This window comes from Bos javanicus, chromosome 15 (genome assembly GCF_032452875.1).
Source record: "Bos javanicus breed banteng chromosome 15, ARS-OSU_banteng_1.0, whole genome shotgun sequence".
NCBI lineage: Eukaryota > Metazoa > Chordata > Mammalia > Artiodactyla > Bovidae > Bos > Bos javanicus.
The window spans coordinates 76,973,351-76,991,345 of record NC_083882.1 but is presented as its reverse complement, the minus strand read 5'-3'; the positions used below and the strand labels follow the sequence as shown (position 1 = coordinate 76,991,345).

Below are 17,995 nucleotides of genomic sequence, written 5' to 3'. Positions count from 1 at the left end.
ATTTTGGATAGAGGGTGAGAGGAAGAGTAACTGTTAACTGGCAAAAAGAAAGCTAAGCTTAGTTTCTATGAATTGTAAAAAGCAAATTCTTTATCTGACAACCCTCAGTCTGAAGTAGAATCAGTAATACCTGAAGTACCTTGTATTAAGATCATTCTGCTTATTTCCGGACTATAGCACATCAATGATTCTGCTCCTGAAGTCAGAGATGCTGCATTTGAAGCTTTAGGTACTGCTTTGAAGGTGGTTGGTGAGAAAGCAGTAAACCCATTCTTAGCTGATGTAGACAAACTCAAGCTTGATAAGGTAGGTTAATAATGGATTGTAATGAAATTGGATAACAGTCCTATCTCTGTGCATTCTAGGTTTGTCTACTGGTGTCCTTTTGATCAGAGTTTCTTGCATGGGTGGTTCAGTGGTAGAATTCTCGCCTGCCAGAGTTTCTTGATTAGTAGAAATATTTTCAAATTATAAAAAATAAAATTGGACTAATCTTTAGAAGAAGTAAAAATGATGTCTTAAGTTAATTTCATTTCTAATATCTGGAAAATTGCCTTTCTAAATATGAATGTCTACCACCAAAAGTGTGTTTATTGTTTGTGTTAAATTTTGTATTGGAGTATAATTGATTTACAGTTGTATGGGTTTCTGCTGTACAGTAAAGTAAATCAGTTATTCATATATCCACTCTTCATTAGATTCTTTCCCATATAGATTATTAGAGTATTGAGTAGAGTTCTCTGTGCTCTACAGTAGGTTCTTATTAGTTATCTGTTTTTTATATAGTAATGTATATATGTCAATCCCAGTCTCCCAAATTATCTCCCCCCGTTTCCCCCACTAATCGTAAACTTGTTTTCTACAAAAATGTGATCATTATAAACTTCGTAAATTTTTCTTTGCATAGAAATATAATATCTACTGCCCAGAAAATATGGATAGTTTATCTTTGTTGAAAAGGAAGCTTTTCTGTCTGATTTCTCATGTAGTTGTGGTTTAAAAATGACTTAGTAATGTGGTGATTGTGTTTCAAAGTTGGGCTCAATAATGTCTATCTCAATTTTGTTTTCCAGATCAAAGAATGTTCAGAAAAAGTAGAGCTGGTACATGGTAAGAAAGCTGGACTTGCAGCTGACAAGAAGGATTTCAAGCCTGTGCCCGGAAGGGCGGCTGCTTCAGGGGCTGCAGGAGATAAGGACACAAAGGACGCCTCAGCACCCAAACCAGGACCTTTAAAAAAGGCGCCTGCTGCGAAGGTTAATTAATGACTTGGAAAATGGGGCTTAAAAACTAGAATGTAGTAAGGTAGGGTCTGGATCTCAGGTTCATAGTCATTCTTCAGTATGATTTTATTTGAGAGATGAACTCATTACAACATTCAGAATACAGCAGAGCATATTTCAATGAAGACAGAATATTCCAATAGTACATTTGGTTATTTGAAACCTGTATAGAGATAAAAATGATAATGAAGATATGGAAGTATATTTTAAGGCATCAGAAAGTATCATTAAATGATGAGATAGTGTGACTGGCCACTTAACATTAATAACGTCACCTTGGTCATTTTGCTAATAATGCTCCAAAGTTGCTGCACCAAGTTTCATTCTGTCAGGGCCTCCCCCCCGCACCCTCACCTTGTAGTGTAGAAGGGGGGAAATGCTCAAGGGCAAATACGACTTTCTTACAGTGAACACTTTTCCTGGACTGGATTCTCTTAGGCATAAAGTTATCTGCTGCAAATGCTAGAAGTTTGATTCTCTTTCCTGCCCTGAACCCCAGCCTGGAATTAGGAGAAAAGAACTAATATTTAGTGAACCTCACTTTGTGAAGCATTTTACCTACTTAATCTCATTTAATTGTCATAATAACCCTTGAGATAAGTGTTTTGTGATCCCTGTTTTTCCAGAAAAGCAAACTAGGGCTCAGCAAGGTTACGTGTCCTGCACGTGCTCTTACAGCTCACCTGTTTGTTTACTGTCTCTCCACACTGTACTACAAGCCTTCAAGGGGAGAGAGCTTATTACGGGTGACCCCTTGTGCACAGAAGAGGTTCTGGCATACAACAGGAATTCTGCATATATTTGTTGAATATCCAGAGTTGCAGAACTGGGATTTGAACCCAGGTATCTCTAGCTACAGAGCCTGTGTGCTCTCTTGCATGTTATGCTGTCTCTACAGTACTCTAGTATAGGGAGTTGGCAGCTGTTTTCTCCTTTCTCACCAACTCATGCCTCTCTGGACAGTGACCTGGGCACCACACCTTAAGACCTTTTCTTATCTTGCCGAACATTACCATGTTAGCTGGCTTTCTCTTATAAGGGATTCTTTTCCTTCCCCCCAAAATAAGCTGTGGATTGGGTAGGGAGGACCTGCTTTTGTTCTTTTGAAAAAATAAGTAGGACAATATCAGCCAATAAATCTACTAAGCCAATAAACGTATATGTGTTTTAAAAAAAGAAAGTAGAAGATTTGTTAACTGAGTTACTTCTCTAAACAGAGTACTATTACGGGAAAAGATCCAGAAACGGTGTTGTAATAAATCCGAGTGTAAAAATTTCTACTTTTACAGTTAGAAAATAAATAAATTTCTCTTTATGGGGTAGTTACTCTGAATCAGCACAGTTACTGCTAATGTGAACTGGCAAGTGTTAGTAGGTTTTCTTTGATTAAAAACCAGCATCTTAGTTTTGCTCATTACCCCACTTAAAAGCTCAGAGTATGTTCAAGATAACAGTGGTTTCAGAACAGGTCTGCATGTTCAAGACTAATTTGGTCCTTTGTCATTTTATCTTTTTCTTTTTAGGTTTAGGCATTTCTTAACCTTTAGGCATTGCTTAACGGATACCCAAAATAGGTAGAGGAGTGATGTGTGTTGGCATATTCATGTTACTGCCCATGACTGTGTACCTTATTATAAACTGCTATTTTCTTGCGACTGTTCAAAACTGGGGTGAAATAAACTTAAATCAAGATATTTAAATAGAGTATTAGTGGATAGAATCCAGTGGGTACAATAAAAAGTATATAGGTGAAATAAATCAAGATATTTAAATAGAGTATTAGTGGATAGAATCCAGTGGGTACAATAAAAAGTATGACCAACTGAAGTTTATTCCAGGATTGCAAGGATAGTTTGATATTAATATTAGAAAAATCACTGACTTTATAGATCAAAAGAAATCTAATTTCAGACATTGAAAAGGAACATAATAAACTTCAGTATGTCTTCTTGATAAAAACTGTTAACCATAAAGAAATGGATGGAACTTTGACATGATTTAATATATCATTTTTATAGATTATATGAGTATATTCTTGGGAAACCCAAGCAAGTCATCTGGAAAACTTTTATGAAACAATAAAAAAAAATTCAGTGAGATAGCCATCTTCAACATAACTAGAACACTCACTGAAATTGGCATAGCACCTCTTTTCCTTCACAAAGCAGATAGTTCTACAGGAATAATAATATAATCTCATGTTACTGGAGTTCCTTGTGGTCAAATACTGAGTAAATATTATAACTCAGGAACTGTCCTTTACTAGTGTAGGAAAGATCTAGAGGCATTTTAGGCACCAAACATTAATTCTCAAATTAATCTGTAAATACATATAGTATAAAACCAGTTCATCATTTGTATTTCATTAGTCTCAATTAGCTCATTTAGAATTTGAGGTTCTTAATACAGCTTCTATAGATTTCCCCATGAGTGATCTTCAGGAAGTCAGTCTACCCTTGAAATTGCTAAATTCTGTGGGCAAAAAAAAATATGTTTTTTTTTGTTGTTGGTTGAGTGATCCCTCATTTTAATCAGATTTGTCTAAGAATGTCTAAGAATCACTATTCTGAATCCTTACCTGGTTTAATGTTTTTCTGTTCACTTTTAGCCTGGCGGGCCACCAAAGAAGGGAAAACCGGCTGCTCAGGGAGGCACAGGAGGCACTGGGACCAAGAGCAAGAAAGCAGTAGAGACTAAAGAAACAGTGGAGCCTGAGCTCTCGGTCAGTCTTACACAGCATGCCTCACAGTCGGGACAGCACACAGTCAGTGCCTTCGAGGAGATTCGAGTTCTTTCTTTGCTAACTCTATAACACGGTTAATTGATACCTTTTTAACTTACTGAAACCATGCCTTGGACAAACTTCCCCTTTATAGTGGTGTAATAGAATCCTCAGATACTAAAGCACACCTATGGGAGTGTCCTTGTGGTTTTAGTTGGAGTATTCCTACATTCTTTTCTTCTGTTTCCTTAAGCAATTACTAGTGTTAATGTTTTGTATCTTACAGATTGAAGTATGTGAAGAAAAAGCTTCTGCTGTCCTTCCTGCTACCTGTATACAGCTTCTCGACAGCAGTAACTGGAAGGAAAGGCTGGCCTGTATGGAAGAGTTCCAGAAGGTGGGCGCACGAGGATGAGTTGAATGTGAAAGAAAATTACATTATAGAGAAGTGATGACTTGGCCGGTGAAGGACTAGCCCTAATTGCTGTGTTTTATAACCAGTGAGCATGTTTGATGGATGTTAACTAAAGATGAGGCAGCGTTTTTGTTTGCTTTTTAGCAGTGTTGGGTTTATCTTTCAACATCTGCTTTCTGTGGCTTCTGTCAGTTCATAACTTAGTGCTTACTCAAGAAAATTAGGTTTGTTCTGAATTATAAGACTTACATGAATTTTAATATTATATGGTATTAAACCTACTTGTCAAACAGGTCTCTTCACTTAAACCACCCCTCATCGATTTTCTATGTTTCCCTTTTTGTTGTCATGATTCTTAGAAGACTAGACATTATTACTTGGTAGGATAAGCTTCTTTAAAAAAAAAGTCTGTGTTGGACAGGAGCACAGTAGTTCATTTTGGCACACACTCTTTGGTTCTGATGAGGAGGGGTGTGGAGAAACTGAAAGAATCCTGAGACTTCAGCCAGGAGACCTGGCTTCCAGTCCTGCATCCACCACTCAGATTTAGACCTGAATTTGTGCTTCTTTGAAACCTGTATTTATACACGTCTAATCTACTCTGCTATGCTCTGTTTTTAGGAAAATCAAATAAGTCAAAATATATATAAACAGTTTCTGCCATACACTACGCAAATTGAAACTGTTAACGTTACTTTCCATGGGGCAAACTTTGTGAATTCCTGAAATGTGGGGGAAAAAGAGTTTCGGTGGCATCACTATTAACAACCATATGCCAAACATCCACCTCAAGAAACAAAGCATTATAACAGAAAATAAATAAGCTCTCTCTGTGACCCACCTCATTTCCATTCCCCTCCCTCCTTTAGAGGTAAACACTTCCTTGATTCTGGATATGCTCTTCCCTTGGAACTCATTCTTAATCCCTTAATTCTCTTACTATCTTGTGTTACTTCAAGGCTGTTGAACTAATGGACCGAACTGAAATGCCTTGCCAGGCATTAGTGAGGATGCTGGCCAAGAAACCTGGATGGAAAGAAACTAATTTTCAGGTATTTTTAAATTAGAGATTTAATGTCTTTTATTGAAGTAATTTTCATTACATCATCCTATGGAGTATTAGACAGGTATAGTTTGGTAATGATTTAAGTCATTCAGACACCGTGTCATCTAATTTTAAATGAATGATAGAATGTATGCATTTTGATTAAACACTAACTCTAACTTCGTACATTTAGGAGTGTGTGTGTGTGTGTGTGTATAAATAAGTATTTGTGTATATATACACACAAATACGTATTGTTTGCTAATTCATATATATGCATTTTACTCATTATTTAGAGGGCCTAGAAGCCCTCTACTCTCATCTAGAGAGGAAAAACAATGAAATAGCTTTCTTATTTCTTTGGATAAAAAGTAAATGTAATCGTTAAATTGCTGATAAAAAATGACCGCATAATCAGTTTAACTCATTAACTGATACTAGAGATGAAGTTGAGCAGTGCCATTTTCTAGTCTTAAAAAGTAGGTGTAAAGGGAGATGTAGGAAAGTGATACATGAAGGAGAATGAGAAGAGTTTTCTCCTCCTCTAGATGGTAGATGAAAGTTTGAAATGTATCAGGTTTATTTCTGGGTCCCTGCTAGTCTCCTCTTTACTTCTGTGCTGCCACCTCTTGTTCTCCATTCAGGATCCTTAGTTCCCAAGCACACTGTTCTTAGCGCTGCATTATAGAGCACCTCATCTGTGCCGTCCAGTGCTCAAAGGTTTCCCATGCCAAGCAGTTCCTTTGCTGCCTTCTTCCCCTCACACCACCACTGTTAAAATTCTCCCAATGCAGCTTCTCACATAGTTGAAGGAAGCACACCTGACTTGAGCTGATAGCCCTCTGGGTGTTAGATCCATAACAAGAGGCAATTTTATTTTATTTTATTTTTATAATAACTTCCTGAGCATATAGCACTCTTTTAGAGGGTACAGTGGAGCTGTTTTTAGTCTATTCACATAGCTCTGCAGCTCCTACCACGATGTAATTTTAGAATATTTTCATCGCCCCCCCAAAAAAGCCCCATACCTATCAGCAGCCACTCACTATTCCTCCCCAAGTCTCCACCCCTAGTCCCTGGCAACTATTAATCTACTTTTTCTGTGTATCACTTCTCCTGGACATTTCATAAATGGGATGATGTGACTTTTTGTGTCTGACTTTTCCTTAGCATAATGTTTTCAAGGTTCATCCATATTGCAGCATATATTAACTCTATAGTCTCTTATTGCTAAACAGTATTCCTTGTGTGGATATATAACATTTTATTTACCCATTCATAAGTTGATGGGCATTTGCATTGTTTCTGCTTTGGAGCTGTTGGAAGTAATGCTGCTGTGAATATTCATGTACAGGTTTTCATGTGAACACATGTACATACCTAGAAGCAGAATTGCTAAGGCTTATGATAACTCTGTGTTTAACTTCTTGAGGAACTGCCAAACCTTATTCATACTAGCAGTGCAAGAGAGCTGAGCTCCTGTTTCTCTGCTTCCTTGCCAACACCTGTTTTTTAAATATTCAAACAGGACAAAGGAAAACATTTATGGTCAAAAGGGTCTGAAATCCCAAACATCTGCCATCGTCACTTTAACATCTTTAAATTGTTTTTCACAGTTCCTTCCATTCCTCCTGTTAAAAATCTACAAGTCCTTTAAATCTCTCAATTTCTGGGGTGGAGGGCGGGGGGGCGGTGTATGTTTGTGTATACATGAGGGTTGTAATTTTTTTTGTGGGCAACTCTTATTAGGACTCTGAGTTAGTATGGTCATTTATTATGGATTTCAGAATGTGCACTCAGTACTATATGCAAATAACCATAAGAGGAGGAGAATATAGAAATTACGTTTTTCCATTCATAAACTTCACACAATAACATTGCTTGTTAGTATTTTAAAACATTGAGTGGTTTGGTTTTTTTGTCTTAGCTACTTTAAAATTGTAAATTTAAAAATTTAAAATCAGCTACTTTAGTTGATAATAATTAAAGGATAAAAATTATTTTGTTTCTTGGTCTAAAATTTGATTCTAGTTTGGTCATGTTCTCAGCTGTCCCTAACTGTTACATCTGCAGGCTACTATAAAAATAAGTAAATAGATAAATATTTAGGGGGAATTCCCTGATGGTTCAGTGGTTAGGACTTTGTGTTCTCACTGCCAAGGACCTGAGTTCAATCCCTGATCAGGGAACTAAGATCCTACAAGCCACATGGCATAGCCTGCAGAAGAAAGATGTCTTTGGCTTACTTATAATTTCCTGATACTTACCCTTGTTCAGGTGATGCAAATGAAGCTTCACATAGTTGCTTTGATTGCCCAGAAGGGAAATTTTTCCAAAACTTCAGCACAGATCGTCTTGGATGGACTTGTAGACAAGATTGGAGATGTGAAATGTGGGAACAATGCTAAAGAAGCTATGACAGCAATAGCTGAAGCGTGTGTGTTGCCGTGGACAGCTGAACAGGTTAGTGACGGAGTGCTCTTTCTTCAGGTTTCCCCACTTTTCCCCCCAGTTTTAATTTAAGGTTATTAGTTAAACTTTAGTTCTTTTCTTCTCAAGTAAAACCACTCTGATACTGCATTTTAATTTTTACCTTTAGTAATAACTGTTGTATGATAATTAAAATTGTCTTAGTCAAGAATATTCTTTTAAGGATGAGAGTAGTTTTCTCTTATGACATTATAAGAGACCACCAATGAAAAGTTGTGAACTGTCCGGAATTCCTTTTTAATTTTTATTGAAGTAGGGTTGGTTCACAGCCCTGTCAGAACGCTCTTAACACTGCTGCCGCTTACCGTGTTTTCTCAAGTGAAACATTTCTGAGGTGTTGCTGTAGCATCGGAAAAGGCATGCTCAGTCCACTTCTACCTTAATGTCAAGCCGTGGTTCTACAAGAAATATGAGAGAAAACTCAGATATGTTTGTTTTTTCGTATGTTTGTTTTTCTGTTCCAGGTTATGTCAATGGCGTTCTCACAGAAGAATCCCAAGAATCAATCAGAAACTCTGAACTGGCTATCAAATGCAATAAAAGAATTTGGTTTTTCTGGGTAAGTCAGAAAGAAATCAAGTACTTGTTTTGCCACTCTCTTAACTGGTGATTATATTTGTTGTAGCTATCTCTGCTTATTTCTGAGAAGCCAGAGCACGATTGTCTAATTTATATAAAACAAAACTACCTTTGTTCCTAAAAAGCCTGTATTAGCTTGTTCTCCTGCATTTTGATATCCACTAACATTAGGGTTCTCTAAGTTATTTTTCTTCGGTATTTATGATTGATCCACAGAAAAGCCAGTTCCAAGGATTTGTAGTTAAATACATTTGAAAATTACTATATAAAATCACATTTGTTTAGAAATCTGTAGTGCAGTTTGGAAAATTAAACGCTCTTAGAAGTCCTGCAATAAAGGCGCTTGTTTCTTTACTTCTATTAATTTATTTGGCTGCATCGGGCCTTAGTTGCAGCACACAGGATCTTTCGTCGCCGCACATGGACTCCAGAGCCCACAGGCTCAACAGCTGCAGTGTGCAGGCCTAGTTGCTCTGCGGCACGTAGGATCCCAGGTCCCCGACCAGGGATTGAATCCCTCTCCTCCGCACTGCACGGTGGATTTCAACCTCTGGACCCCAAGGGAAGTCCCATAGACGTTTGTTTAACCCACTCTTTCCCAAAGTTATTTGCTTGTTGCACACATCGGTTACAGTAGTCTCCCCTTGTCTGGTTTCTCCTTCCACAGTTTGTTACCTGCAGTCAACAACAGTCAAAAAATACTAAATGGAAAGTTTCAGAAATAAACAATTCATAAGTTTTAAATTGTGGACCATTCTGAGTCGCATGATGAAATCTCACTCTGTCCTGCTCGGGGTATGATTCATGCCTTTGTCCAGTGGGTTCCCCCATTAGTCACTGAGGCGCTCTCTCAGTTATCAGCTCACCTCTGTGGTGTTGCAGTGCTCCTGTCCAGGTAACCCTTATTTTACTTAGTAATGGTCCCAAAGGGCAAGAACAGAGATGCTGGCAATTTGGAAATGCTAAAGAGACGGTGCAAAGTGCTTCCTTTACATGACAAAGGGTAAGTTCTTAACTCAGTAAGGAAAGAGGAAAATAATGTGCTAAGGTTGCTAAGATCTACAGTAAGAGCAAATCTTCTATCAGTAAATTGTAAAGGAAAAAGAAATTTCACACCTCAAACTGCAAGCATTGTAACTGCTTAGTTAAGATAGAAAAGGCATTAAATTTGTGGATGCAAGGCATGAGCAGAAAATGTCATTGATGGGTATGTGTTCCACCCAAAAGCATGGAGTCTATGTGAGGACTTCAGTAAGGAATGCCATGAAACAAGTGACACCAAGGCATTCACTGCAAGTAAGAATGGTTAGACGGATTCAGAAACAGGTTTGGACTGAAAAATATAATAATTACTGGAGTGGCTGCATTTACCAGTGGAGCATCTGCTGCCACATTTCTAGTAGACTTGAAAAAATTGATTAAGGAGAAAGACCACATTGCCATAATTTGTATTACAGTATGTTATTATAATCATTCTATAATTATAATTTATCTCTTACTGTTCATAAATTTATAAATTGTAAACTAATTTATAAATTAAACTTTATCATAGATACAAATGTATAGGGGAAAAAATACTCTATATAGTACTATCCATACCTTCAGATATCCACATAGGGGTCTTGGAATGCATCCCTCCCAGATAAGGACGGACTACAGTGTTTTATTTAACAAAATTTTATACAGCTTACTTTATGCCAGGCACTGTCAAATAATAATTCATTTGATTTAATCATCATAAAAACCATGTGAGGTATGTTCTCTTCCTTTTATAGATGAAGAAACTAGGGCAAAGAAAGTGATCTGCCCAAGTCACAGCTGCTGCTGCTGCAGTGGCAAAGGCCAAAATTTGAACCCAGGCATTCTGGCTCTGAGAGGAAAGACTCTAACTGTTGTTCTGTGCTGCCTTTCTCTGTCCCCTGATGCTTTTCACATGTTCTCAATAGGCTGCTTGCAGTGTTCTCAGTTCCACCAAACAAAGACACAATACTCTAGAAATTATGTGTTTTTGACCATGCCACGTGACTTGCAAGATCTTAGTTCCTCGATCGGGGATTGAACTCAAGCCCTTGGCAGTGAGAGTACCAAGTTCTAACCACTGGACCACCAGGGAATTCCCTAGAACGTATTATTTAAGTGTTATTCAGGCAAAGAATTGTTTGTTATGTCAGTATCTGTGGTGTCCTCCTGTAGTTGAGGATATTGTTATAATCCCTTCATAACTGTAGAATCGTTGATGTAAAAACTACCTTTTGGCATGAATGACATAAAAGCTGTGTGAATATTTTCCTCTTTTTAATTCATCTGTGATCTGTCATTTATTCAACAACTACATATTGAGTACCTGTGATATTCTAGTCATTTGTTCCAGACCCTCAGGAATACAGTATGGTCAAGATTAAATTCCTGTTTTCATGGAGCTTATTTGAGTAAGGGGAGATGACAGTAAACAATAAAAAATACATCAGGAAGTATAAGAACAATGGAGTAAAAATAAAGCCAGATAGGGGGTTAGTGGTAACACCTTGGAGGGTTTAGTGTAGTGTTATTTTCTGTAAGACAGAAATCCTTTCTGAAATAACACCTGTGAGACATACCTTGAGGACATGAGGGGCTGATGGTAACAGTCGGGTAGTTAGTTCTTCAGAATGCAGCGGGAGCGGACTGAGTGAGGGAGATGGGAGTGGTAGGAGAGAAAGCTCAAAGAAGAACAGGGGGCAGGTCCTGTAGAGCCTCAAAGTTTTGAATAAATTGGAAACCATTAGAGGGTTCTGAGCAGAAGATTAACAGGGTTGTTTAGACTACAGTCAGAATAGATGGGATCAAGGACAGGAGCAGGGAGACTAATTAGAAATAATTCTGTCAGGGAATTATATTGGCTTGGAAGTGTTATGACTTAGAATATATTTTGAAAGTAAAACTAAACAGGATACTGTGCTTAAGAGAGCGAGGAGTCAAGGCTGACTGAGGAATTTTCAAAGAAGGCTGGGAGCAACTGAAAGGATGAAGTAACTGTTTACCGAGATAGGGAAGATGAGGAGAAGAACAGGTTTGGGGGTTGGGGCGTGGACAGTCAGGAGTTTGGTATTGACAGATGTAGAACATCTACTCGGAGAAGGCAATGGCACCCCACTCCGGTACTCTTGCCTGGCAAATCCCATGGACAGAGGAGCCTGGTGGGCTGCAGTCCATGGGTCGCACAGAGTCGGACATGACTGTGCGACTTCACTTTCACTTTTCACTTTCATGCATTGGAGAAGGAAATGGCAACCCACTCCAGTGTTTTTGCCTGGAGAATCCCAGGGACTGGGGAGCCTGGTGGGCTGCCGTCTATGGGGTCGCACAGAGTCGGACACGACTGAAGCGACTTAGCAGCAGCAGGACGTCTATTAGACATAGAAATGGAAATGTCACAAAGGCAGTTCGATGTACGATTCTGTGGATTTAGGCATAAATTAACGTATCGATAGTATTTAAAGCTAGCTTTAGATGAGTGTAGAAAGAGAGTAAGTCAAATTCAGGACGTATCTAAAGGAAGCCAGTTCTGGAGTCTAGCTTTAGAAAACCCCAGTGAGTGTGTTGAGGGTTTCATTTGTTTGTTTTTAATTCTAAGTATTATTTCTTCTAGGCTGAATGTGAAAGCTTTCATTAGCAATGTGAAGACAGCTCTTGCTGCAACAAACCCAGTGAGTACATAGCAGCACATATAGGACAGAACAGCCATCTTCGTGGCTCTGTTCTGATCTGAAAGGTTCTCTTTGTTCTGCCAGGCTGTGAGGACGTCTGCCATCACTCTGCTTGGTGTGATGTATCTGTACGTTGGTCCTTCTTTGCGAATGTTCTTTGAGGATGAGAAGCCTGCCCTCCTATCCCAGATAGATGCAGAATTTGAGAAGGTAAAGGTTTCACAGATGATTCAATCCATAGTTGACTTGAGAATGTTTATATGGTCAAGTTTAAACTTTTAAATGTTTGAAATGAAGAATATGTATGTATTTGCACTTATATATATAAAGTATCACTGGGAAGAGTTCAAAAGAAATGGATGACCTTGCGAGGAAGAGAGCAAGATAGCTATAATACAGGATGGGACATTTTCCCCTTGGAATCCTTTGTAGCTTTGACATATCAAACATTTTTTAAAAATTACATATTCAAAAAGCACACTAAATGTAATGATTTTTTTAAAATAAACTTGTCCTTCCTTGAATAAACTTTCTAGTTGAAATTGCTAAATTTTGACTGTTCTGTATTGTGTTGGACGTACAAGTCACAACACAGCTTTATGGTTGAGAAGTCAGATTCTAACAGGTGTGTATCAAAATACCTTTTGTCACTTGGTCTCAGAATTGAAGTCTAATTAAAATATGTGCCGTGTGAATACTGTGTTATGAGGGAACATGAGAGTTTGACACAAGCACCATCCTCTCACCAGTTTGCTCTCACGTTCTTCATTGAGTTTATTAGCCTCACTGACTTATCTGTGTGTAGATGCAGGGACAGAACCCACCGGCTCCAACCAGAGGGATTTCTAAACACAGCACAAGTGGGACAGACGAAGGGGAAGATGGAGATGAACCAGATGACGGGGGCAGTGATGCTGTGGATCTTTTGCCAAGGACAGAAATCAGGTTTACTGCTAATGATTTCTTCATGGTGCCTTCCACTTCTTAGTCAAGGGGACTTCCATGACATTCTTTTAGGCGTCAGGAATTAAGGATTCTGTCTTCTGTGTTTTTTCAGTGATAAAATCACTTCAGAGTTGGTGTCTAAGATTGGTGACAAGAATTGGAAGATCAGGAAAGAAGGCCTTGATGAAGTAGCAGCTATTATCAATGAAGCAAAATTCATCCAGCCAAACATAGGTGAACTTCCAACAGCCTTGAAGGGTCGACTCAATGATTCAAATAAAATCTTGGTACGTAGAACATGCCTCTCCTCGAAATAGAGACACAAATGTAGAGAACAAACTAGACACTAAAGAGGAAGGGAGGGGTGGGGTGAATTGGGATATTGAGATTGATATATAGACATATATTATACATATATATATGTATGTATAAAACATATAACTATTTTAATAAATAGAACCAATTTATTAAAACAGAACCTCCTGCATGGTACAGGGAACTCTATTCATTGCTCTGTGGTGACCTAAATGGGAAGGAAATCCAAAAAAGAGATGATATATGTAAACATACAGCTGGTTCACTTTGCTGCACAGCAGAACTAACACAACATTATAAAGCAACTATACTCCAGTTAAGAAAAAAAGACCATACACCTGTTTTTTTCCCTCTCCTCTCTCCCCCTCTGTAAGGGGCTCCTTTTCAGTAACCTTCACCAGTAAAAAAAGGAAAAAGAGAATGATCACTCTATTTAATTGAACTAGAAATAGCTTCCTTTCATTCTGAGTGTGCCTCAAGATTTGTTGGAAGATGGCAAGTTTATTAATCAAATTTTCAGGAACCTGACTTGCTCACAAGACCTCTGATATTATTAAGTATTTGTATATAAAACTGCTTGTAATACAAACAAGCTTAATGTTTAATTTTTAGATTTGGATTTTTATGTCACATTTTTCTTAAACTAGGTGTTACCTTACTTTAAAATTAGAAAGCATTATACCTTCTATCTAAGGAGAAAGCATTGATATGTATTCTCCATTAGAAGATTAAGGGCACAGCAGTGCAGCATGCACAGTAAACGTCTAAATGGAGGTGTCTGTCGTTCATGTCAGACATCCCTGTAGGTCACCATGATGTAAGTGTTCAAGGAATAATTCCACATACTAAAGATGTAATTTATCAAGTTATGCTTTTAAAGGTTAATATAATGACAGTTCACTGAAATCTTGCTGTTTTATAATATCAACAGAAATTATGAATATCTGACATATTTCAAATAACCTCTGATACCCTAAAATGTATGGGGAACCCTTCCCAGAAAATTCCTGTAATTACTGTAAGTCTTCTTTCTTAAATGATTGGCCTCCATTTTGTAATCATAGAAATCACAACTCTCAGATCATTATATCAGAGGAATGAATATCATTGTTTATGCTTGTAATCTGTCTTTTAATCAAAGTTACACAGTGGAGTGTAAAATGTTTTATTCTGACTGTGTGTGGTGTTCATACATGTTAATCAATAAAACTGAATGGCTTCTTGTAAAAAAAAAAAATTATAAAGCATTATAATCTAGTCTAAAATTCTAATACTCCATTTTTATGATGATTAATGGAGAGGCCATCACCTGAAAATTATTCAAAGCTGATTAGTATCATAACCAGCTGTTTGTTTTAAGTAGGCCAGAAACTTCTTACTGCATTGACCATATAGCAGCAGACTTCTGAAACTCTGAACACACTGCTGTGATTTGAACATAAGGTGCCGCTCTTCCCACGCAGGTGCAGCAGACGTTGACTATCCTCCAGCAGCTGGCAGTAGCCATGGGCCCCAACATCAAGCAGCATGTGAAGAACTTAGGAATCCCTATCATCACAGTGCTTGGAGACAGCAAGGTATCCCTAATTCTCTTCACCACAGCTCCATTATGGAACAGCCAGCCACGACTTAGGCTAAGAATAATCCTTTTCTTATGCATAAGAGTGCATGTAAACAGTCTTAAACTTTTTGTAGAGAAGAGACTACTGGAAGGAAAATTATAAAACATTTTTACCTCCCAGGCAGTATTAAGGTGACCACATACCTTGCTTACTAGCTTTGTGACTCTTAGATAAGTTACTTATCTTCTTTGTGGTTCAGTGCTTTATCTGTGGAATTTAATTCTTACAGGATTAAATAAGAGTCTGTACATAAAGTACCTGTATCTGCCTCATATAGTACATACTAAAAAATTGTTGCTATTATGATTATGATATCATTGTTTAAAGTATTGGTATAAAGAGTGAATAAACAAAAGTTTTTAGATAATGTATTTTATTTTCTACCTTTTCCCCTGAACTAGAGTACAGTCTTCTGGTACTTCAGTAAGTTATTTGCAGTTGCACAGTCCTAGAACTTGTCTCAATGAAAATTATAAGCTCCTATATGTATCCATAGATTGAATATTTAAATGTCTATTTTGGTGTAATTCATTTAATTTAAGGAATTGGACTATTTTAATATTTTTCATGTCATTAAATCCTTCTTATTCTGTGAGTACAAGTTAATATAAAAACAAAATATTCAAATAGTTAATAATTTCAAGCTAACCATTATGAGTTCTCTAACACATAGAATTACATCCTTTAGCAAATAACCAGGGACATGAGAGTCCCCAGAGGTTCAGGAAACAAAACCTAGGGGTTTATTCCCCTAACATGATATTTTATGCCCAGTTCAATGTTTTGCCTAATTAACTAAGTATAGGATCGTTACAATTTAGAGTTTTAATTTCTACTTTACTTTGGAGTATACCCATAGATCTTGTTGTTTCAGAGAAGATGAAGAATGTTCCAAGTATGTTTATTGTAGATCTGTAGAGAAACCTCTGTTGTTCATGTTTACAAAGTAATACATTTTTCACTCCTTACCTCCAAGCCATAGTGATAGTTTACTGATTTTCTCCTCTGTTCAGAATAATGTTCGATCTGCTGCCCTAGCAACTGTGAATGCTTGGGCAGAACAGACTGGCATGAAGGAATGGCTGGAGGGGGAAGATCTTTCTGAAGAGCTCAAAAAGGAAAATCCTTTCTTGAGGCAAGAGGTTAGTACTCCAAATATGATGTGCTTTGCTGCTGCTGCTGAGCCTACCTAATAAATGTATATGTTGTGGATAGAATGAGTTCCATTATAAAATAGCTAATAAAATGAAACCAAATCCCTGGAGCTTTTTTACTCATATGCTTTTTTTTCCCTTTTCATGTGCTTTTTTAGCAATAATTTTCTAAAATTTGTGACATTTTCTCTTTTCTTCAACTCTTAAATGGTAAAATAAGAGGTTTTAATCATGACATAAAAATGCAGTTCAACATTCAAAAATCTATCAATGCAATCCATTATACCAGCAGACTAAAGAAAAGTCCTATCAATTGACACAAAAAAAGGATTTGAGAAAATCCAACACCTATTCATGATAAAAACTCTCAGTAAGTAATAATACAAGAGAATTACAATTTAAATAAAAAAGCATCTGTAAATGATATTGTTAGTGGTTGAAGACTGAACAGTTTCCCCCTAAGATCAGGAACAAAGCAAGGATGTCCACGTTCACTGTTATTACTCAACATAGAACTGGAAGTTCTAGTCACTGCAGTAAGACCTGAAAAAAAAGTGAAAGGCATATAGCTGGAAAAAGAATAAATAAAACTATCCCTAATTGCAGATACCATGACTGTCTACATAGAAAATCCCAAGACACCTACAGTAACCAAAATCAATAAATGAGTTCAATAAGATTGCAGGATACAAAATAATCATATTTGACAAAAGTCAAATACATTGAACACATGCAAACTGAAGTTAAAAACAGTACAATGTACAGTCACTCCAAAGAAAATGAAACCCTTAGATATATACTTAAAACAAATACAAAATATATATAATGAAAATTACAAAATGTTGATGAAGTATTCAAGGAAGACCCAAAGAGATGTTTGTGGATTAGAAGATTTAACATAATAGAAATGTCATTTATGTTCATTTAATGTAATTCCTATCAAAATTCAAGAAAGTTTTTTTTTCATAGACAAAGTCAAGGTTATTTTAAAACTTATAGTCTAGCTAAAACAATCTTGACAAAGGAAAAAAAATGGAAAGAACCATTCTACTACGTATTGCTGCTGCTGCTGCTGCTAAGTCGCTTCAGTCGTGTCCAACTCTGTGCAACCCCAGAGACGGCAGCCCACCAGGCTCCCCTGTCCCTGGGATTCTCCAGGCAAGAACACTGGAGTGGGTTGCCATTTCCTTCTCCAATGCATGAAAGTGAAAAGTAAAAGTCAAGCCGCTCAGTCGTGTCCGACTCTTAGCGACCCCATGGACTGCAGCCTACCAGGCTCCTCCGTGCATGGGATTTTCCAGGCAAGAGTACTGGAGTGGGGTGCCATTGCCTTCTCCCTACCATGTACTAGAGATTACTAAATTGCTAACATAATCAAGACACTGTGGGGAATTCCCTGGCCGTCCAGTGGTTAGGACTGCATGCTCTCACTGCCACAGGCACAGGTTCAATCCTTGGTTTGAGAATTAAGATCCTGTAAGCCAAGCAGTGTGGTCAGAAAGAAAAAAGACCGTGGTTGCAGGGGTAAGGAGGAGGAGGATAGACACAGATAGGTGGAACTGAAGAGGAAACCCGAAAAACAGACCCACACAAATATGAACAACTAAGTTTGAAGTTACCAAAGTAATGCAGTGGAGGAAGTGTGACCTTTTTAACACGTGATGCCAGAGCAGTTGACGTCCAGAGACCAAAAAATTAAACTTTGAACTAAATCTCACATCTTACACCAAAATTAACTC

The 17,995-nt window shown here is 37.6% G+C and overlaps 1 protein-coding gene across 4 annotated transcripts in view; it reads left to right on the top strand.

Moving 5' to 3' along the window:
• The window catches only part of CKAP5 (cytoskeleton associated protein 5), a 104,320-nt gene that overhangs the window by 58,267 nt on the left and 28,058 nt on the right, over window positions 1-17,995 (top strand). For all 4 annotated transcript variants that reach the window (XM_061381327.1, XM_061381324.1, XM_061381325.1 and 1 more), the window contains exons 12-24: window positions 178-306; window positions 1,074-1,256; window positions 3,892-4,005; window positions 4,292-4,402; window positions 5,380-5,472; window positions 7,743-7,928; window positions 8,420-8,514; window positions 12,163-12,220; window positions 12,305-12,430; window positions 13,026-13,165; window positions 13,278-13,452; window positions 14,944-15,057; window positions 16,116-16,244. In XM_061381327.1, coding sequence (XP_061237311.1) covers window positions 178-306; window positions 1,074-1,256; window positions 3,892-4,005; window positions 4,292-4,402; window positions 5,380-5,472; window positions 7,743-7,928; window positions 8,420-8,514; window positions 12,163-12,220; window positions 12,305-12,430; window positions 13,026-13,165; window positions 13,278-13,452; window positions 14,944-15,057; window positions 16,116-16,244 — 1,653 coding nt within the window. The remainder of the gene's footprint in view (window positions 1-177; window positions 307-1,073; window positions 1,257-3,891; window positions 4,006-4,291; window positions 4,403-5,379; window positions 5,473-7,742; window positions 7,929-8,419; window positions 8,515-12,162; window positions 12,221-12,304; window positions 12,431-13,025; window positions 13,166-13,277; window positions 13,453-14,943; window positions 15,058-16,115; window positions 16,245-17,995) is intronic.